General features: G+C 36.5%; 1 protein-coding gene and 1 long non-coding RNA gene across 2 annotated transcripts in view; both read right to left on the bottom strand.

Moving 5' to 3' along the window:
- Positions 1-19,351, bottom strand: part of LOC140140470 (uncharacterized) — a 235,312-nt gene extending 215,961 nt beyond the window's left edge. The window contains exons 1-9 of the mRNA XM_072162230.1: positions 19,315-19,351; positions 17,222-17,302; positions 16,294-16,326; positions 15,070-15,150; positions 14,141-14,173; positions 13,191-13,223; positions 12,625-12,666; positions 7,202-7,285; positions 2,230-2,268 (exon numbers count right to left, since the gene is read on the bottom strand). Of these exons, the coding sequence (XP_072018331.1) occupies positions 2,230-2,268; positions 7,202-7,285; positions 12,625-12,666; positions 13,191-13,223; positions 14,141-14,173; positions 15,070-15,150; positions 16,294-16,326; positions 17,222-17,276 (400 nt within the window). The 5' untranslated portion in view covers positions 17,277-17,302; positions 19,315-19,351. The remainder of the gene's footprint in view (positions 1-2,229; positions 2,269-7,201; positions 7,286-12,624; positions 12,667-13,190; positions 13,224-14,140; positions 14,174-15,069; positions 15,151-16,293; positions 16,327-17,221; positions 17,303-19,314) is intronic.
- Positions 19,352-20,235: 884 nt separating this feature from the next.
- LOC140140312 (uncharacterized) overlaps positions 20,236-22,717 on the bottom strand; it is a 3,970-nt gene continuing 1,488 nt past the window's right edge. Inside the window, exons 2-3 of the long non-coding RNA XR_011857250.1 lie at positions 21,789-21,845; positions 20,236-20,285 (exon numbers count right to left, since the gene is read on the bottom strand). This is a non-coding gene — a long non-coding RNA (uncharacterized lncRNA). The remainder of the gene's footprint in view (positions 20,286-21,788; positions 21,846-22,717) is intronic.

Below are 22,717 nucleotides of genomic sequence, written 5' to 3'. Positions count from 1 at the left end.
CCAGAAAAAAAACAAAAACAAATCCAGACTGATAGACCCTTCCTGGGAAAGTTGGTCCACCTATAGACGAATCCAATTTCACACATTCCTGCGCCTTAATGGCAGCCATTAGCCGTGACAGGTACCCAACTATCCCACCAAAAATGTGGGATGATGCGGCCTTGAAGGGTATTATAAACTGCATTCTATCACCCGTGTTATAGACAAAAGAATGATGACAGTTTACAACACAAAAGAAACTAACATCAAATTTTAAGCAGGTTTAATCCACCCAATTGGGTACTCAAAACACCTGTTTGGTGCATGCGGGTAACCAAATATGGCCGACCAAAAATCACCCGAAGTATTATTATTTATCCTAATTCTCTCTCCCTGTCCTCCCTTCCTCTCCCTCCCTCTCTTTCTCTCTTCACCATTCTCTGTCTTTCTGAGTCTGTCTGTGTCCCTCTCTTATCAATGAGCTAATCCAGTTGAAATACATTCACCCCATGGAAGACATGACCTTAATCTTCCACACAGGGAATCTGAATTTCAAATGGGTTACCTGATAGGTAAATCCATATGAAATCTACAATCCCTTTGTGGGAGATTAAGGTCATGTCTTCCATAGGTTGTGCATGGATTTCAACTGAATACCCCAGTGTTTGTTTTATTTCTGTATATAAGAGTGTAAGATCCATCATGGAGATTAAACCCAGAGAGTCCCAACTCGGTCATGTTTGTGTGTCACTCATGGAGTACAACCTAGTGTACCTCCGGATTCAGTGCCACATGTCTGGTTAACCCTGATTTGAAGTTTGTGCTTGTTTACGCTGTACCAATAGTGCATGCACTGTGCAAATAACATGCACCAAGCATTACAAGACAGAAATTATCATTCAATATCTGGCTCTTGGTACACTACTTTATTCTCCATGCGTGGATCAAGACTGCGGATTTGCCCCAGCCTTAGGCCTAAAAAATATTTTAAATTATTTGAGTGGCGTAGCCTGTGACTTACAAAAGTCAAAGCCCAAGCCTTCAAGTTACTTGTCCAACAACTTCTAAGAGTATAGTTGCTCAGTCTTGGACCCTCATACTGATCATCTCACTAAAAAACTTGAGATGGTCCAGTGCGGCAGCACCGTGCAGCAACAAGATTCACATTACACAAATATCGTCGCACCAACAGTGGAACTGGAATGCTCAAAACTCTGATCATGGCCCTAAATATAAGCCCAACCCTGACTTTTTTTTTTTTTTTTTTTAAATAAAAAAAATAAAATCAAAATTTTGAAGGGCTTTATGAAACGCAATTTACAGCTTTGAAAGTTAAAAAAAAAACACCCCCCCAAAAAAAAAATCCTACCTACCCTAAATTTTTTAATATTACACCATTCAAACAAGTTTTTTAGTCCTTATGCATATGCAATTTTAAGTCGGTATTCTTTGGGTCTTATCTCTTTGGTAATTTCATAGTGTTATGATCCTTTCATAACAAAGTTTAAATGAATGAACGAATGAATGAGGCACATGTTTTGAATGGGACACAATTCAATTCGAAAATTGAATTTTACATTCGCATTTTCAGTGGTAAATTAAATTCCAAGACCAAGAACAAATTCACATATCATGTGCCTGTCAAAGAACTATTCCATTTAAAATCCACACCACACCTGTGGAAGATTTGGGAAATATCATCCACAGGGGGTATATGTATTTTAAAATATACTGAATGCATATAGCAGCTCCATTTGAAACTCGCCCTCTCTCAGTGGAAGATTCGGGTTGAATCTTTCTCAGAGGGTGTACATGAATCAAATGGAGCTGCCTAATGTGTTCATTCCATTTGAAATTCATACTCCCCCTATGGAAGATATCCCCAAAATCTTCCACAGGTGTGGTGTGGATTTTAAATGGAATTTCCCAACAGATCCCTTTTTTGAAGAAAAATCCACAGAATTAAAACCTGAAAACTAGGATTTCCTTTACCACCAGGATCTGTTCCTGCGGGGGGAGGGAGGGGGGCTCAGAGGGGCTTTCAGAGTTATGCAGGGGGCTTTTTTAAGGGCTAAAATCACCCAAAACGGCTGATTTTACATGATTTTTAACAAAGTACGGGGGAGGGGGGCTTCAGCCCCAAAGCACCCCCTGGACATGCTACTGTTTACCACCATGTGCAACAGCGCAGTCACCAATACATGCGCAGTGTAGACAATGAAGAATTCAGTCTATGGGTTGCATTCTTACCTTGTTCCTTCTCCTTTTCGGCATTATGTTTAAAGATGTCTGTAAATAAAAAATGAATATATATCAATCAAGTGACCCATAAGTCTATATGGTTGAATAGAGTATACCGTAAAACCCCGTCTACAAGCATATAGTGTGCTTCTGATGAAAGCTACATTAATCCAGTCGCCATTATGGAGTTTGAGCAAATAAATTAGTATTATTTTAAGACCGATCTATTGTATTGGTATATTAACGCTTGCTTCAAATTAATTAAGCTTTTTTGAAAAACACTATATATGCTTGTAGACGGGGTTTTACGGTATGTTATTAAACCTTTTCAATGCAATTCAAAGAGACGTGGTGCAATTTTTTATATTCTGTTTTGTACCATTCCTACCATTAAATCAATTTGTTTCCAAATTTTGAGTTGCACTTTTGCAGCGGTTTTGATATAAGAAGCAGAAACATGTAAAACAATACCCATTTAAAGCCATATTATAACATTTTCAAACAAAATAGATTAGCATTTCTTTGCCATAAAATGTTAGCTTTTACTGTCAGATATATCCCATTTATTTTTGAGCCGAACAACTACGGCAAAGCAAAGAAAATTGGAATTTACTACCAGCGCACATGTCGCCAATACGTACCACTCCTTCGGTCATGTTGTGGTACGACCCTCACTGTCCCACACGCCGTGTACGTACTGTGTGTTATGACCATTGTGTATGCGTTTGACTAATAATTCCATCGTAATACCGTATTGGTCCGAGTATAGTCCCACCCGTTTTTTATGTGAACATTTTTCACAATTGGGGGTGGGATTATACTCAATTTCAAAAAAAAAAAAAATTCAATGCATTTTGAAATCATTAATAGAGTATGACATGAATACAAATTATCAATTTTCATATTAAAAATATAAAATATCTTGAAATTTTTTTTTTTTTTTTTTTTTTTAGGTCAACCATGAATGATCCTAGCATCTAGGTCTAGGTCCAGGGACACTCCAAAACCGAAAAAAAAAGAAACTTAAAAAAAAAAAATTTTTTTGACAATTCTGAAATTTTTCGAAAAATGGGGGGTGGGATTATACTCGAGCGTGGGACTATACTCGGACGAATACGGTAATAAAGCACAGGTTCCTGCGTTTTATTCAAAATCTCGGATTTTGAAAAAACTACAGCGCCTAGTGTCTTGATTTTTGCAGGGTATATTGGTTTAATAAAGTACAATTTAATCGTGTAAAAAAAGGAATTTTAAAACTTCAGTGAGGGCGTCTTCCTCAGCAAATGTTATAATATGGCTTTAAATGAAACATATCTCACTGGCGTAATGAGAAAATAATATGAGCTTTCTTTTGATACCAAAATCTCAGTTTTGATGAATAAAAATGGGAGATGAGGCTGTCGATCAGGTCACAAACCTTTAAATATAAAAGTAACCTCTAACAAAAGTGACTTAATTAATTAAAGATTTCTTCTATGCAAGTCCAATTGAAACACTTACTGTATGGGACGTTTCAAGAGCTAAGGTCTGCTCTTCTCATCAGCCAGATGATGCACTGATCTGCTTGGGTTGCCAGTTGACTTCTTGTTGGTATTGATTGAAGTAACACTGTCATCACCAGAAATCAATACATCATAAAGGTGGCTTAATTTGAATGTGCCATGAACTCTGTTCATAGATTGGACGCCCCGCCTCCGGATCCAAATGGATTCCTTGACCCATCTTGTATACTTGTCATTTTCAGTTGTAAGTATTGCGCTATCCTCCCAGCCTATAACATGGTTATTTTGAGCTACGTGCTCAGCTAATGCAGAAGTCAGAAATTCTGATTCAGATGCTTTCCTGTTTGCCCTGGTAAATCTGTTTTTGGAAGTTTTTTCCACCGATTTGACATGTTCCTGTTTTCTGGTACCAAACGCTCTGCCCGTTTCTCCAACATATGTAGCTTCACAACCTTGGCATGGAATTTCATACACACAATCTTTTGTCCTTGGGATGTACCAGAATATTGCGCAGAGTGGTCATGGGCTTCATTGCTGTGGCAATATTGTGTTTTTTGTAAATCCGCTGTGCTTTTTCTGACGGACCTTGACAGACCAATCTATGAACAGAGTTGATGGCACATTCAAATTAAGCCACCTTTATGATGTATTGATTTCTGGTGATGACAGTGTTACTTCAATCAATACCAACAAGAAGTCAACTGGCAACCCAAGCAGATCAGTGCATCATCTGGCTGATGAAAAGAGCAGACCTTAGCTCTTGAAACGTCCCATACAGTAAGTGTTTCAATTGGACTTGCATAGAAGAAATCTTTAATTAATGGAATACTACAGTCCTGATGGACTTAATCAAGAACAAAAAAAAAAAAAAAAAAAGTGACTTGTTAGTGATGCAAATACCATATGTGTACATCCATATCAAAACGATGCACTTGTCAGCTGCTACATGTGTCTCATTTCAAATAATAAATACCAGACTCATCTCAAGTGGAGTTCAAATCATCCCCAAGTCACATGAATAAGGAATGTTCTCTGTACTCGTAAACCATGTGACTTGGGATGATTTGAAGTGACCTCCACTTCAGTTGAGTCTGGTATTTATTCCTAGCTATTATTTGAAATGAGACACATGTAGCATCCGACAAGTGCATCGCTTTTGATATGGATGTACACATATTAGTGCCGAGTATGTTACAGATTACAATTTCATTTCAGTTCAGTCTTACACAGAGTAACGTGCATTTACTTAGCAGTGGCAGTTTCAACTTGTGTGCACTCGTCGCAATTTAAATGTCAATAACTGCAAAGTCAAAGCCCAAGCCTTCAAGTTGCTTGTCCAACAACTTCTAAGAGTATAGTTGCTCAGTCTTGGACCCTCATACTGATCATCTCACTAAAAAACTTGAGATGGTCCAGCGCGGCAGCACCGTGCAGCAAGATTCACATTACACAAATATCGTCGCACCAACAGTGGAACTGGAATGCTCAAAACTCTGATCATGGCCTACTCTGTCACAAAGAAGATGGAATGCAAAACTTTCAATGTTTTATAAAATGCATAACAACCACGTTGATGTTGACCCTAGTCAGTTTATCACATACCAAAAACCTCGCCACACCAACGCGCTCCGAAAACACACACTCTCTTTCCACATACCACACTCCTGTTCTGATTATAGAACCAGATTCTTTCCCCGCATCATCCGGGAGTGGAATCTTCTACCCGAAGCAGTCGTCAAAGCACCATCACCAGCAGCATTTATAAAGGAAGGCCTAAACAAGTTGACTAAATAGCACACCGCACACACTCCGTGTCTGAGCCTTCATCAATGAAGTTGACACAAACTTGGAAGAAGAAGAAGACTAACCCAATGATGCAACCACGTAACCGGACAGAGTGGACACTTCACAGAATCAAGATTATAACATATAAGAAGTCATTGTGCAAATGGACTATTCCATACACTCCTATGGAAAACATGGCCTTAATCTTCCACACAGGAGTTGTAGATGTCAAATGAGTCACTCAATCAGGTAAGGCCAAAAAAAAAAAAAAAAGGTTCGTCTCAAAACAAATGCGGAAATTTTTTTTATTTCAAAAATTTTTTTTTATAGTTTTTTCCAGAAAAAATTGGCAAAAATCAGACTTTTTTCTCAAAATACCATGAAAAATCGCATTTGTTTTTAAATTTCTCGTGAGCTTTGAAACAATCCTTTTTTTTTTTGGCCTAAGGGCATTTCATAATCACACTCCCTGTGTGAAAGATTAAAGTCATGCTTTCCATAGGGGGATGGATTTTAATTCGAATAGCCCAACAAGGAATTGATGTGTGATTGAAGGAATCATAGGAGAGGCTATGGGAAGCCCGATACCTTCAAGTTCAAGTTTCAAGTTCAAGTTTTATTTGTTTTCATCTCAATTCACAAAATGTTATACAATTGGAAATGCAAGATAAGAAATACTTAATTATAATTACTTATAGAAATACAATATAAGAACATGAGAAGTGAAGAGATGTGGATGCCGCAAAGACGCAGAGCGTGAAGCTTGTGGCACCCAATCTGAACATGATGGAAATTTAACTTACGCTACAATATTAATATGTACTACAATGATGAAATCATGTGGCCGAAATAAGAAAAAAATTAAATTTAATTGAACGGAATCATTAACCTTGGTGCGGTATGTAATCTACGGTTGGCAGGAGATTGTTAATTTAAAATAGTTGAAATGAAAGAATGAACAAATGCATGAATGAATGAAAGAAAAGAAAGAAAGAGAGAATGAAACAAAAGAACAAAAGACAGAAAGAAAGAGAACACGGGAACCGATTGCAAGACATTGTGTCCAAATTAGGTAGCCTTATGACCGCCATGTGAAATTTGATATATTTTATGGAACATTTATCTTGTTACCCTTGCCCAAAAACATGGGTGTGACACAACTAAGGTCTTATTTTCTAAGTTTGATTTTCAGTCGTTGGTATAAAGTGAAAGATGCAGAACTTTATGCAGGATGCATTCTAATTCTGGAACTTTATGAAGGATGAAGTCCAATTCTGGAACATTATCGAAGACAGATAAAAAGATTTTATCGCGTCTGACGTTACTGTCGATTACGATCCTTGATTGGTTAATAGCGCGTAAAAGGAAGGCCGATTTATATGGTACCGAACAGAGAAAAGGAATAGCAGTAAATTGCTAAAAATTACGTACTTTTACAAGGCAAAAAGCAACATTTCTAGGCATTGTTGACATGGTGCCTTCGTGAAAGAGAGTTTCCTAATATAAAAACCTAACTTTTGAGATGGTTTGTGTGTTTGAAGGTGCAAAATTAACAATAAGGCGCCCGCTTTTACCGCCATGTTCGATCAGCAAGTCATCATCACGACACTTGTAAACAAACCATGTTCAAGTTTGATTGACAGATGACATGCGATAAAATCTTTTTATCTCTGTCTTTGATAATAGGTACTTACCGTTCAACATGATTTTTGTAGTACCAAATTTGTCTTTGGTTTTTTGATCCACCTTCATACCTCCTCCTTGATTACTTGCCTTCTCTAATTAAAGATAATGTAAAACTTATTATAATTTGGTTCACCTCAAGTTCGGTAGTGACGTCAATGCTTTTTCGCGGTTGCGCCGCAAGTGTGCCAACAAACCGCCTCTGTACGCCTGCATGTACACTCAGCGCATTTAACTTTACGCGCGTGATTCGATACTGATACTGAAACTTGAGATGAACCAAACTATATATCAGTGTGGAAAATTCAGCAAAAATCCAACCAGGTAATAAATAAAGATTGGGAAGTGTCATCTCTATATAAAAAGTAATACAACTATGGAAGCCGCCATTACCTTGCCATCGCGTAGGCCTAACACTACCATGATTTCTACCGGCTGCATCGCGCCCATGCTCCGCATTGCAGTAATGAAAATAACCCGTAAAATTGCGGTTTGCTGCATCCACGGTTAGATTTTTTCAAGCCTGCTACAGTGCATTTTTTTTCAAATGTTGGACAGCTATTTTTAATAAGTTAATGACATTTTTTTATTGATTACATCCAAACGACCAACAATCCCGCTATCCTGGCCAAGATATACAAGAAAATACTGCTTCAAACACGAACATTAACCCTAATTTACACGCCTACACGTAAGACTTGACAATAGTCTATTTAAATCGTTTTGTCAAGCTCGAGGGATCAACCCCGATGATTGACAGTTGGGAAGCGCGTAACTGCACGCAGAAATAGCCATGGTAGCGGGGGTGCTAACGGACGCGCTGTTAGCACCCTATGGCGGCCCCCATACATGTACGTGTGTCAAATTTTGTGGTTCGCGGCAGCATACCGGAACGTGCAAATTTGGCAAAATTTGGAGAATCGGCGAATCACTGTCAACCCCTGATCCAACTAAACAGCATGACAGGCTAGACTTGATAGCCTGGTCCCGTCACTCACTCCAACTATCGGATACATATGCTCGTGGCAAGGAATTTAAAACACCCCTTTTTGTGTGTTTTGTGTGTAAAAATTGCTCATTTGTATTGCAATTTTTTGGTGATATAACAACTACTTTAAATATCTTAATATATCTGATTTTTCATTAATAGCTCTGCTAAGAAATTAAAAATTAATAAACCAAGATTGCTTTCTGACCAAGATTGTATTTTTAAGATGCTTTTGGACAACAGACCTGGACAAAATATACCCCTTAAATCTTGAGAACTTTAAAATAAAAAAGTACCCTTCTTTTGGATTTCATAAAAAAAGAAATTCACCAAAAATTGATAGTTTTAATCACCCTTTTTTCACAAAGTTTTTCACAAGCATGTGCAGCCGACAGTTTGGAGACTGACAGGATCAGGGCAGGGCTGTCAACTTTTTGGAATTGCTTGGCGTGAGACAGAGGTGTACCAGGATTTGCCAACTACAATGTTCATTTTGACCCGTGATTATTTGAGCCACGGCCCTCAAGAATCTAAAAGGGGGGTAGGGACAACAAACTATTTTGACGATGCATGAGATTTTACTCACTTTCCAGCTTTTAGCGTGAGATTTACTACCTAGGCGTGAGATTATAATACCTTGGCGTGAGACCATGAGAAAGTGACCCAATGCGTAAGACTCAGCGCCAATGCGTGAGAGTTGACAGCCCTGATCAGGGTTGAAAGTTACCTGTCTGAACTGAATGAAATGAGCTTCCATGAGGCCAGGGGGGGTGCTCAAGTTTGGTTTTTGTAGGGCTGTGCTGCTGAGAATTTGAAAATGGACCCATACAAATATACAAATTTTTCAAGAAATTTGGACCTTTTGATATACCGAAAGTCACAATTTTCAGCCAAATTTAACCCAAATTGTCTTTGTTTTTACAAATTTTCCCAAAATTTTGAATAGATTAAGGAAATTGTGCAAAAATGACCCTTTCATATACCAAAATAGGCTTTGAAAAAGGGGTCATTGATATATCAAAAGGCCGAAAATGCTACCCATATTTGCGGCACATCCCCATATGGTCATTTATACTGAGTACCCCCGGGCTATGAGGAAAGAACCCTCTATAAATTTCTTCTGTACCAGTCCCAGGACCAAAGTGGATAAAGCAATTAATGTTGGAGGGTGACTTTCTCTTTGGAATATCTTTGAAGTTGAAATTCTCAAGTTTAGCTTCAATATGGCAAAAATGTTCTTGTGCTTCTGCGCACATTTGTACCATAAACTTATTCTGTTGCCAAAAGGTGCTGGATTCACTATACTTCAAGAAATTGTTTCCAACCCTACCCCCAATGTCATAAAGAAATCTATAATGCCACTGTTGGTGTTAAAGGTGAACCTCATTGAAAATAAAGTTATATATCAATGGAAAGCTTATGATATCAGGATATTAAAAATAATTTTTTCCGATTTTTTTGATGGCCAATAAAGCTGAAAAATTAAAAAAATGAATGAATTTTTGGTCTTTTTTAAGCGCCCAAAAAGCACCCAAATCAATCGTCTTTGACCTTGAGAATGCTCGTGACGTAAGCTCAGGGTTCGCAGTCACGTGATCCTACTCGGAAACATGTAAACAAGACTTGCTTCCTGTACTTTGCAAGCTGCCCGGCAAATCTGATTTTCACAATAAAGCTTGAAATGAGAAGAATCTTCAAGTTGCTGATTCCTTCTATATATATTAGAAATAATAGAATTATTGTCAACACGAAAATGTTCCGTAGAATTTTTGACAAAATCAGTCATAACTGGCTGGGTATAACTGGGTAATTGAGTTTGAATTTCGCTGGGATCAATTCCATGCGCAAATGATTGCTGCTACCAGATACCGTTCATGTCATGGACTGAATAAACATGATCGAATAACAAATTAAATAACTTGTTTGTGACATTCCCTATTCTTGATTCATTTTAAAATATCTGATTTTTAAAAATATCGTCTTGTAGTAATCAAAAAATTAATTAAAAAAACCGCCGATTTCATCAAATCCAGCCCATAAAGGTTTTCATATTTAGCGCATTGCGGTAATACATTCTCCCGGTACATTCTTTCCACACAATCACGATTGAAAGAAACAGATACTTTATTATAAAATAAATACAATTTAGGCTTAGTAGACCGTTATTTGATGGAAATCTGAATAAAATTAAAATATTGTCACTTGTGTCACGATTCTTTTAATGATACTACAATCAGTGTACTGAAAAAGTGAAACATTCATGTTTTATGGATTACCGAACACGATGCGTAAATTGCTGCTTTTATGCTGAAGAAATTACAGGCAGCCGTGCCGATCATGGTGGGCAAACACAGCGACTCGCTTCGTCTCTCCGGTAGCACAAGTTTGCGCCGTGTTTCAGCAGATTTGATCAATCGTTCCCTTATATTTGGAACATTTACAGGAATAAATTTTGCTGAAGTAGCAATAAGTTGGAAATATCAGAATGTGAATATCAAATCGGTCATTTTGTCTGCAAGTACAGTACGCACAGTCGCGGATACGGAACACTCGGCGACTGAGACTCAGTCATAGTCAGTCACTGAGTTCACCCGCCCGTATGTATCTGAGTTCGCCTATCATACATGACCGGTTGTAAAGTTAATAAATAATTAAAAAAATCCCGTACATGTACCTTATTCTATTCCTTCATTTTCTCATTGTGATAAGTTCATCTCAACTTGGTGTGACGATCTGAACTGGTAGAACTAGCAGTTATTTTTGCAATCTGTTTTCATTCCGGTTCTTCGGCGAATCTTCGCTCTTCGTGCTTTACTGTAATATTCCCTGCATATCGTGGATGACTTGGCCTATACCAAATTACCCCGGGAAATCACCCCGGCCAGCACTTTTCCCATTTTTTAATCCACACACTTTATTCAGGAACTTCATTCTTGATTTGATCATGATGTTTCCTTCATGTTATTCTTATTTTATTGAAGATATTTATCATGTAAAGTAAGTTGACAATGACTGAGTTCGTGCATTGGCCCGATGCATGCCACAGTAATGCATGGACATTGTGTTTACAATCAAACCCGGAAGTAACTGTGTGTCCCGTGTTGACGTCATCATCGAAAGCGCCCAATTTGAACGATTTCGTTTTGTAATTTAGGGGGTGCCAATATCCAATCTTTGCATGGAGATTATGTCTATCCTGGTGCGTTAGGCAAATAAAAAATATTCTTTTCTGCTTCCTGGCATCATAAGCTTTCCATTGATATATAACTTTATTTTGAATGAGGTTCACCTTTAATAAAGAACAAGTCAAGATCGAGTAGGGCTCACATCTAAATGGATTAATTGCTACGTGTACAATATATAGACTATCGTCTTCTTTTTGGCATTTATTGTAACATTATTTCCGGGAAAAATTCTGGCTTGTAAAATTTATGTCAGGCGTGTCACTTTTTAGAGTTAAACACCCAACTGGCTAGTGCCAAAAAAGTTAAGATCCAGCCCTGTACATGGGTAATCTCACCTACAATCCTGGTGGAAATTTGATGCCACACCAGCCTTTGCTGGTGTTAAAAGCATGCAATCGGAGCTAAATGTGTGATCACCTTGGGGCGGACATTTTAAAAATGAATTTAGAAGAGCAGCAACGACATCACTTGCATTACATTCCAGATGTTAAATCTACATCATATGCAAAATTTGAGGAAATTCGCACGAGTCCGTTTTATTTTAGGGCCATTTGTCTATAACTGGTCTTAACATGTAGCCCTATGGGGAGAGAGCCCGTTGAGGGCGCTTATAACCCCATTTTAGGAACAAAATGTGATTTTTTTAAAAACGGACTCGTATGCGAATTTTCTAAAATTTTCAGAGTATGTAGTATGAACATATAGAAATATAATCAAGTAGTTGCCCTACCTGCTTTTCTCTGAAAAAATAAAAAGTCCTATATACCTCAATGATAATGAAACCTAGGTGATATAGTTCTTCATTATCTTTCAGCTACACTCTTCCCTTCCCCACCCCCATTTTTTAATGTTGGGAGACTGTAATGTAGAAATTATGACGATTTTGTCCAAATCAACATTGCAACGGGGGAGCCGGGAAAGATGTTGGCCAATTAACGCTCTGGTGTGGCAACATTTTTCACCAGGATTGTAGTCATGATTGCATACTCTCTGACTGTGTCTTTTTAGCAGCCAACTCTGTGTTAATGTGGAGATTTCACAACACTGCATTTTTCTCCTTCACATTTAAGCACGACATGCACCCTGTGCTGTTTGTCAAACCATTGACCCAATACCCCTGAAAGAATAAAATGACAACCTGGGTGTTTCCCTGGAGTGGGGCACGGTGGACATGTACAACACCTCAAACCAAACCATTCCAAGCACATTATTTAGGTGTAATAATAAGGATTAGTATATTGTACAAGTTTTTTTCACTTACTTTTACCAAATCCGGTACTTGCAAAACGGCCTCTGAAACCCGCTTTAAGAACAAAGAAAAACAAAAGTCTTACACTCTTAGACATCAATGTTCCACATATGTGACATGATTAAGAGGAATGAGTCAGATGTCGATAATATTGTTTTTGAGATATTGGCAATGAAAATGTTAAAATTCCTTTGTTTTATATTGTTTTCAGCAATTGATAAATTGACGTAACTTTGCAAAGAAAATCCGTATCAACATGGGGTTTTCAGTTTCTGAAAGCTCCAAATGTCCTCTTTTACTTCTTGCATCGATCCCGAGATGCGACAAGAAGTATCTTAATCAACATCGGAAATGGTAAGATTGTTCGATGTACAGAGTCTGAAAGAACTACACCATAGAGTATGGGGAAACTGATTATGGGCAGTAGTGCCCAAGTTAACCTTTTGACCTCCATCTGAAATTTGATTATTTAAAAAGTCAGTGTTCACCTGGAGTGGGGCAGGAGTGTCCATGGACACCTACAAACAAAACATTCTTGGGCATTATTTATGTTAAATAATAACTGTTTTTTCACTTACCTTTTCCAAATTTGGTACCACCTGTTAAACCACCTTTAAGAACAAAGAAAAACAAAAGTAATTTGTTTGTATCCTAGTAGACATATCTATGTTCCAAATATGGTTATAGGTTAAACCGATTCCGACATAGTATATTTTACTGGAAGTAATGATTTTGTTTCCAATTATAATTTAAAAACCGATGCTTGATATATATACCATACAATGCTGTATCCCATTAACGGTGTTAATTATGCTTAATATATAGTCATACTGTAAAAACTTAATAGTTAGCATATGTGCTTACTATCAAGCGTTTTTGAAAACATGAAATTGTACTTAAGTCCGGTGCTTTACCAACTGAGCTGATGTGGTTGAGACACAAATTTGCAGATTTACTTTATCGTATATAACTATGTGTATCGTTGATTTGCTCAAAACTCTTTACACTTTTGTTGATGATAACAAAATTAAATAAATAGCATCAATACTTTTGAAGATATGAATAAGTCTGTAAATGAGACCTTGATATTTTTGCCAAATTGCTATTCTAAGTAATGGACCAATTAGTTTCCTGCCTTACACAGGATTGAATAGGGATTATCATAGTTCAACTGTTATTTATTGATTAAATAAACCCCTTTTTAATAAGTACTATCAATGATTTGAAAGTTTACTTAGTCCCACTTCTACTTCTTGCATCGATCCCGGGATGCGACAAGAAGTATCTTAATCAACATCGGAAACAGTAAGATTGTTAGATGTACGGAGTCTGAAAGAACTACACCATAGAGTATGGGGAAACTGATTATGGGCAGTAGTGCCCAAGTTAACCTTTTGACCTCCATCTGAAATTTGATTATTTAAAAGCCAGTGTTCACCTGGCGTGGGGCAGGAGTGTCCATGGACACCTATAAACAAACCATTCTTGGGAATTATTTATGTTTAATAATAACTGTTTTTTCACTTACCTTTTCCAAATTTGGTACCACCTGTTAAACCACCTTTAAGAACAAAGAAAAACAAAAGTAATTTGTTTGTATCCTAGTAGACATATCTATGTTCCAAATATGGTTATAGGTTACACCGATTCTGACATAGTATATTTTACTGGAAGTAATGATTTTGTTTCCAATTATAATATAAAAACCGATGCTTGATATATACCATACAAATGCTGTATCCCATTAACGGTGTTAATTATGCTTAATATATAGTCATACCGTAAAAACTTGATACTTAGCATATGTGCTTACTATCAAGCGTTTTTGAAAACATGAAATTGTACTTAAGTCCGTGCTTTACCAACTGAGCTGATGGGGTTGAGACACAAATTTGCAGATTTACTTTATCGTATATAACTATGTGTATCATTGATTTGCTCAAAACTCTTTACACTTTTGTTGATGATACCAAAATTAAATAAATAACATCAATACTTTTGAAGATATGAATAAGTCTGTAAATGAGACCTTGATATTTTTGCCAAATTGCTATTCTTAGTAATGGACCAATTAATTTCCTGCCCTACACAGGATTGAATAAGGATTATCATAGTTCAACTGTTATTTATATTGATTAAATAAACCACTATATGGTACTATAAGTACTATCAATGATTTGAAAGTTTTCTTAGTCCCACAGTCAAATACCATATAATTAAGAATTCCAAAATTTCATTTTTTTTTATGGAATGTCATCTTTAAAGGCCTATATTTATATAACTCAAAAACATGTCTGGTGACTTGTTCCGGGTTTTGGGGGGAGCTGGTCACAAAAATTTTCTTGTGTCCATCACATTTTAGAATGTTTGTTCTTCAGTTGTCACTAACAAGCATAACACAATGACATGCTTAGCTGGTAGATGATAAAGCAGTCTAAATGGGGAACAGGTACTTACCTCCCATTTTGAATGCTGTAGAACCAAATTTGCCTTTGAGTTGATCCACCTTCATATCACTTTCTTGATTAGTTGCCTTAGCTAATTAATGAAAGATAATGTAAAACTTATTATACCAATGTGGGAAATTGAGCACAAATCCAACTACCGATTTCCTCAAATAAACGCCCTCGAGGGCGTTGCATTTTCAAACAGGGGGCGTTTATTTAAGGTCATATTTAGAACAATAATTCCTGTTAAAATCATTAGGTAAGCTTAAAACTCAAGCTGAAATGACAAACTATGAACAAGAAACACTGACTACCAGTTCACTTATATCGGCATTTTTGAAACATCTTGGTTGAAAAAAGTGGTGGGGCATTTATTTGAGGGGGGGGGGTTACTATTCGAGGAAATACGGTATACAGCAAGGCAGGCTTGACTTGAAAGCCCGGTCCAGTCACTCTACCAACTATCGGATACACATATCTTTCGAAAGGAATTAAAAACACCCCTTTTTTGTGTTCTGTGTGTAAAAACCACTCCTTTGTATCGCAAAATTGCAAATTTTGGAGGCCTTAAAATTTCCCAGTTTTTCACAATATAACAAATATTTCTAATGTATCCCTCTTTAAACAAAGACACACCAAGTTCATTAATACACCCTGTAAAGAAAATGTGAAATCAAAAATTAACAAACCAAGATTGTACAATTACAATGCTTTCTGACCAACAGACCAGGTCAAAATATACCTTTGTTAAAATGTTGACAACTTTGATATTAAAAAAAATTACCCTTCTTTTGGATTTTGTGAAAAAAGAAATTTGCAAAAACTGATCTAGTTTTTTCACAAAAGTTATCCACAAGTATGTGTATCATAGTTCAAATGTTATTTATTGATTAAATAAACCCCTTTTTAATAAGTACTATCAATGATTTGAAAGTTTACTTAATCCCACTTCTACTTCTTGCATCGATCCCGGGATGCGACAAGAAGTATCTTAATCAACATCGGAAACAGTAAGATTGTTAGATGTACGGAGTCTGAAAGAACTACACCATAGAGTATGGGGAAACTGATTATGGGCAGTAGTGCCCAAGTTAACCTTTTGACCTCCATCTGAAATTTGATTATTTAAAAAGCCAGTGTTCACCTGGCGTGGGGCAGGAGTGTCCATGGACACCTATAAACAAACCATTCTTGGGAATTATTTATGTTTAATAATAACTGTTTTTTCACTTACCTTTTCCAAATTTGGTACCACCTGTTAAACCACCTTTAAGAACAAAGAAAAACAAAAGTAATTTGTTTGTATCCTAGTAGACATATCTATGTTCCAAATATGGTTATAGGTTACACCGATTCTGACATAGTATATTTTACTGGAAGTAATGATTTTGTTTCCAATTATAATATACAAACCGATGCTTGATATATATACCATACAATGCTGTATCCCATTAACGGTGTTAATTATGCTTAATATATAGTCATACCGTAAAAACTTGATACTTAGCATATGTGCTTACTATCAAGCGTTTTTGAAAACATGAAATTGTACTTAAGTCCGGTGCTTTACCAACTGAGCTGATGGGGTTGAGACACAAATTTGCAGATTTACTTTATCGTATATAACTATGTGTATCATTGATTTGCTCAAAACTCTTTACACTTTTGTTGATGATACCAAAATTAAATAAATAACATCAATACTTTTGAAGATATGAATAAGTCTGTAAATGAGACCTTGATATTTTTGCCAAATTGCTATTCTTAGTAATGGACCAATTAATTTCCTGCCCTACACAGGATTGAATAAGGATTATCATAGTTCAACTGTTATTTATATTGATTAAATAAACCACTATATGGTACTATAAGTACTATCAATGATTTGAAAGTTTTCTTAGTCCCACAGTCAAATACCATATAATTAAGAATTCCAAAATTTCATTTTTTATGGAATGTCATCTTTAAAGGCCTATATTTATATAACTCAAAAACATGTCTGGTGACTTGTTCCGGGTTTTGGGGGGAGCTGGTCACAAAAATTTTCTTGTGTCCATCACATTTTGGAATGTTTGTTCTTCAGTTGTCACTAACAAGCATAACACAATGACATGCTTAGCTGGTAGATGATAAAGCAGTCTAAATGGGGAACAGGTACTTACCTCCCATTTTGAATGCTGTTGAACCAAATTTGCCTTTGAGTTGATCCACCTTCATATCACTTTCTTGATTAGTTGCCTTAGCTAATTAATGAAAGATAATGTAAAACTTATTATACCAATGTGGGAAATTGAGCACAAATCCAACTACCGTATTTCCTCAAATAAACGCCCTCGAGGGCGTTGCATTTTCCAAACAGGGGGGCGTTTATTTAAGGTCATATTTAGAACAATAATTCCTGTTAAAATCATTAGGTAAGCTTAAAACTCAAGCTGAAATGACAAACTATGAACAAGAAACACTGACTACCAGTTCACTTATATCGGCATTTTGAAACATCTTGGTTGAAAAAAGTGGTGGGGCATTTATTTGAGGGGGGGGGGCTACTATTCGAGGAAATACGGTATACAGCAAGGCAGGCTTGACTTGAAAGCCCGGTCCAGTCACTCTACCAACTATCGGATACACATATCTTTAGAAAGGAATTAAAAACACCCCTTTTTTGTGTTCTGTGTGTAAAAACCACTCCTTTGTATCGCAAAATTGCAAATTTTGGAGGCCTTAAAATGTCCCAGTTTTTCACAATATAACAAATATTTCTAATGTATCCCTCTTTAAACAAAGACACACCAAGTTCATTAATACACCCTGTAAAGAAAATGTGAAATCAAAAATTAACAAACCAAGATTGTATAATTACAATGCTTTCTGACCAACAGACCAGGTCAAAATATACCTTTGTTAAAATGTTGACAACTTTGAAATTAAAAAAATTACCCTTCTTTTGGATTTTGTGAAAAAAGAAATATAGTTTTTTCACAAAAGTTATCCACAAGTATGTGTATCCGACAGTTTGGAGAATGATGTGACAGAGGTTGATTTAGGGATACAATCATTTTTACACCAATGCCTAGGCATTGTCTGCATGCTTTACTTAGCAAGAGCGAGTGATGTAAACCATATCATGTAGATGTGCTGGAGCGAGTTGTTCAAAAGTTGTGAACATCGATGAAATATGATTGAATCCCTTTCAACAACAAAAACAAGCTTACGATCACCTAATTCAATGATTATTTCATGAGGAATGTTGGTTTTAGTCATTACCACTCAACATTACAAGAAGATCGATGATTGATCTATTGATCAGTAATAAAAGTACAGAATAAAACAGTAATAATTAGCCACTTTCTCCAAAATAATGCAACATAATAGCATGTATATGCACACTATAGAGGAATCCAAATTCGCACATTCCTACACCTGACTAGCAGCCTTGAGTTGGGTAGCCATCAGCTACAATGCACTCAAAATGTGAAATGATTCGGCCTTGGCGGAATTTTAAACTGCATTCCATCACCGGTTTTACACCTTCCACAAAAACACAGGCAGACAAAAGAATAACACAATACAGTTCCCTTCGACAAAACACACAGCATGGTCTATTCGCTGTTGAAGTGACATAATAATCCGATTAACTACACGCAGTATCTATGCATTGATGTACTTGCGAACAAAAGGACTATGTATCAAAAGATGCGATGGGATTACCTGCGGAATTATCTCCATTATTATTATTAGCAATTATTCTATTAACCCTCCTCGTCCTTGCATCTTCTCTAGGTGTTAGGCGGCTTTTATTTGCACAATTGGACGCTCAAAACACCACGTTGGTGCTAGCGGCTACCCAAAGATGTCCGACCAAATCATGACCATGACTTGGCTCCTTGGATTTGTCTATAGTTCCAGTCATGACAAATTTCACACGCTAACACGTAATGCATGCTTCTGTTAATTTGTGTTTACATAAGCTCTTTTAAGTGTAGATTCATTATCGATTATCAATGGTTGGCTCTTGTACAAAGCAGTGGCGGCGGAAGTATTAAAATTTAGGGCATTATCGGGGACGAGCATATTTTGTCCCGGTTTTGGTGGGACTATTTTGCAGACTATTTTAGCCCCATATGAAGGTGTTTGTTGTTTGATGGAAAGTGTGTGCAAAAACTGCCCCCAGGAGTGGCCAGCAGGGACGTATACCACTTTCAAACAAACCACTCTCACATATTATTTATATTTAATAGCACTGTTTTTCACTTACCTTTACCAAATCGGGTAGTACCAAAACCACCAAATTTCCCACCTTTAAGAGCAAAGAAAAACAAAAGCCTTAATTTGTTTGTATACTCTTAGACATCAATATTCCATATGGTTAGGTTACACCTATTCTATACTCATAGTTTAGACATTTCACCTTCAATGGGGTTGCTGCACCTCCTCCGCAATACTCTTATTACTCTCATCCCCAGAGTGCACACTCAATTGCAATGGCTGACTCATACAAACAAACTTGATGGTTCAGACAAACAATGTGAATCAGAAAGTGGGGGACAATGTTATCAATTGCGATTAAGGCAATTAATCAATACAGACCTGAAACTGAAAAAAGAGGAAAATGCTTTAAAAGAGAGGAAAATAGCGTAAAATCATGCTAAAAAAGCTCAAATTGAGCTGAAAATAACAAATAATGGTAAATTTCAGGAATAAAAAAAGAGGAAATCAGCTAAAAAGAGGAAAAGTTTCAGGTCTGTCAATGAGTCACATACGATCAGCTACTGCAAGAAACAACACACTCTGGGGATGAGAGTAAGAGGATTGCCAGACGTGCAGCAGCCGGATTACTGATGAAATCTTCAGCACGAAAGATGAAATGTCCAATCTGCAAATATTAAATACTAGACTTATTATGACAAACTTTCCAATTAATGTATGTATCAGCTAGTATAGATTTATTCTTCTGTCTTGTTCCAAAATTCTTATACAGAATTTTCAGTAGCATTCAACAATTTATTTGTTTACTTGCGAAAGTGTAGCCATGGGTGGGAAAGGATCAATCAAAGGTCACACAAGGGGTCAAATTTCAAAGTTTCTCAAATTGAATTTTATTAAAAACCATAGCAAAGTATTCCTCTCATCCTAGTCAGTAACTTGGTTCAATCTGTACTTACCCAAATTAAATCCAGCTTAATTTAGACTTTGAATCTGTTTGGTCTATACCTCCGTTCATACCACCTATATTCAAAACATACACAATATGACAAAGAATTCATAAGACATGCATAGTTTCAAATTTTGTACAAGGAACCAAAATATTTCAAGTCTACAAATTAAAGTGACCATAAAACAAAAACCAGTCCCAAGCACTATCAGTGGCGTAACAAAGAGGGGGGGGCAACGTGCCCCGGGCGCTACCATTAGGGGGCGCCAAATCATAATGCCGATGCCAGTCCCACACCCCTCAAGCGCCTAAGATATTCTCGGGTGGGGTTGGGGCACCAATTTTGTTTCTTGCCCGGGTGCTACCAACCCTAGTTACACCACTGAGCACTATGAAAATAAAACACTAAAAAGTTAACGCAATAGACAGCATCACTGAAAATAACAGTGAAATAGTTCTTTTGTTATTGTGTATACAAATGGCAATTGTCTAATCACACTGAAAAATATACTGAAACACCTCAAAAAATCATAGGCCATTTATTAATCCCACTGAAATGGATTTAATCACACTGACATGGATTTATGGTGTAAACACTATATTTGATTGTATCTTCAAAAGTTATTATATCACTCATACATAAATTCTAGACAGTTCATTGGTTGATTACCATTTATCATTTTACTATCACCCTCTCCGTGTGATAGTCTTTACCATCATGTGCTCTGCCAGAGTGCGCCTGCGCCAAGCCATGCGCTGACTCTTGGACTCGCCAATTTAGTTATGGGGTGGACCCCAAAATGTGAAGTATATCATGGCAAAACATGGTGTTATGTTGATGAAAAAATGTATTCCTACCTTAAATAGTATTTTAGTAATAGAATTTATGCATGAGTGATATAAAACAAATATTAACTGTCTTAAATTTGTGTAATGGTCGAAATATAATCACTTGGTGAAAGATGTATTGTTCCATTCCACTCGCCGTTCTGGCTCGTGGAATGGAACATTCGTGATTATATTTTGACCATCACACTCATAGACAGTTAATATTTGTATACTATCAAATGTTTCATTTAGTCCAATTGAATTCAACTTAGTCCCTATCAAATTGCATCTTTTGCTAACAATCAAATCAAGAGTTTTTCATGCTTGTTGGCCGAAATATGAACACTGGAAATTATTTTTAAAATAGTAATAGTAAAAATAGTAATAGTAAACACTATATTTGATTGCATCTTCAAAAGTTACTATCAAATGTTTCATTTAGTCCAATTGAATTCAACTTATAATCTAACAAATTGCATCATTTGCTAGTAAAAACAATCAAATTTATATGAGTTTTTCTTGCATGTTGGCTGAATGAATGTTGAGAATTATTAAAAAACATTCCCCGAATAAGACTTCAATTTAGTGGTAGTGAAAGCACCCACTGATTCAAATTAATTTTTGGTAATTCTCTTTTGCAATCACTATAAATAGAAATCGAATTGTGACATTTTTCATATAATTTAAACAGGATCCTTTGTCACAGGCTGGTTGAATTAAAAAAAAATGAACAGAATTATGACACTTACTTTTACTTTCTCGTGTAGGGGCCCCTTTCGGCACCTTAAAGGGGCTAAATCCGGGGCCTGAAAAAGAAACCAAACATGCATTGTGTTACTATAAATAGTACTAGAGGGTACCCGCGCTTTGCGTGGGCCCCTGCTAGATGAGTAAACAGGAGCGGTTAGTAAACGGGAGCGGTTAGCATAAACGATGGAAATGGTAATCATGGCAATTGGTGTAAATTTAACAGCTCAATTATTACGCGGTCAGTGATGTGGTACCATTTTTGCCTCCATTTGGAAACGATTTCCTTTAGCATATATTTTGCGTAATTTTTGTACCAAACACCCTTTTGACTTATTTTTTCTTTGTCTTTCCTTTTTTCTTTCAGTTTTTCTCTCTATCTCTTTTCATTTCTTGCTTTCCCGTTAAGCTTGTCCGTAGCAACGAAGCAACACGTTAACGAACCGTATAATAGGCCTATAAGAGCTGGTCCACCATTGGTCGATCCACCAAAAAAATCCAAATAATTATTTGTGTTTATTAATTTATCTATCTATCTATCTATCTATCTATCTATCTATCTATCTATGTATTTACCATTCATCTGGAAATGCTAGAACTTATTTATTTATCTATCTATTAATTTATTATTCATATATATTATCTGAGTATCAATTATTGGCAAGTTCCTCTTTAATAGTATAGATACATTAAAAGAGAGGAGATCATCTAATTTGGTTGATTTTAAAAAGATTGGAATCAATATGCAGCACATTTAAAATTTCTTTTACATTTAATCAGTGGCAGGGAGGAGGGAGTCAGAACCCCCCCCCCCCCCCCCCCCCACCCGGTTACTCCCCATAATGCCTCCCAAAAAAAATTCCTGGCACCACCACTGCATTTATTTAATGTACAACATTTGCATTTGTATTTTGAACAAATAATAAGGCCT

The sequence above is a fragment of the Amphiura filiformis genome, chromosome 19, assembly GCF_039555335.1.
Source record: "Amphiura filiformis chromosome 19, Afil_fr2py, whole genome shotgun sequence".
Taxonomy (NCBI): domain Eukaryota; kingdom Metazoa; phylum Echinodermata; class Ophiuroidea; order Amphilepidida; family Amphiuridae; genus Amphiura; species Amphiura filiformis.
The sequence above is the reverse complement of the archived record's forward strand: the minus strand, read 5'-3'. Positions and strand labels throughout refer to the sequence as shown.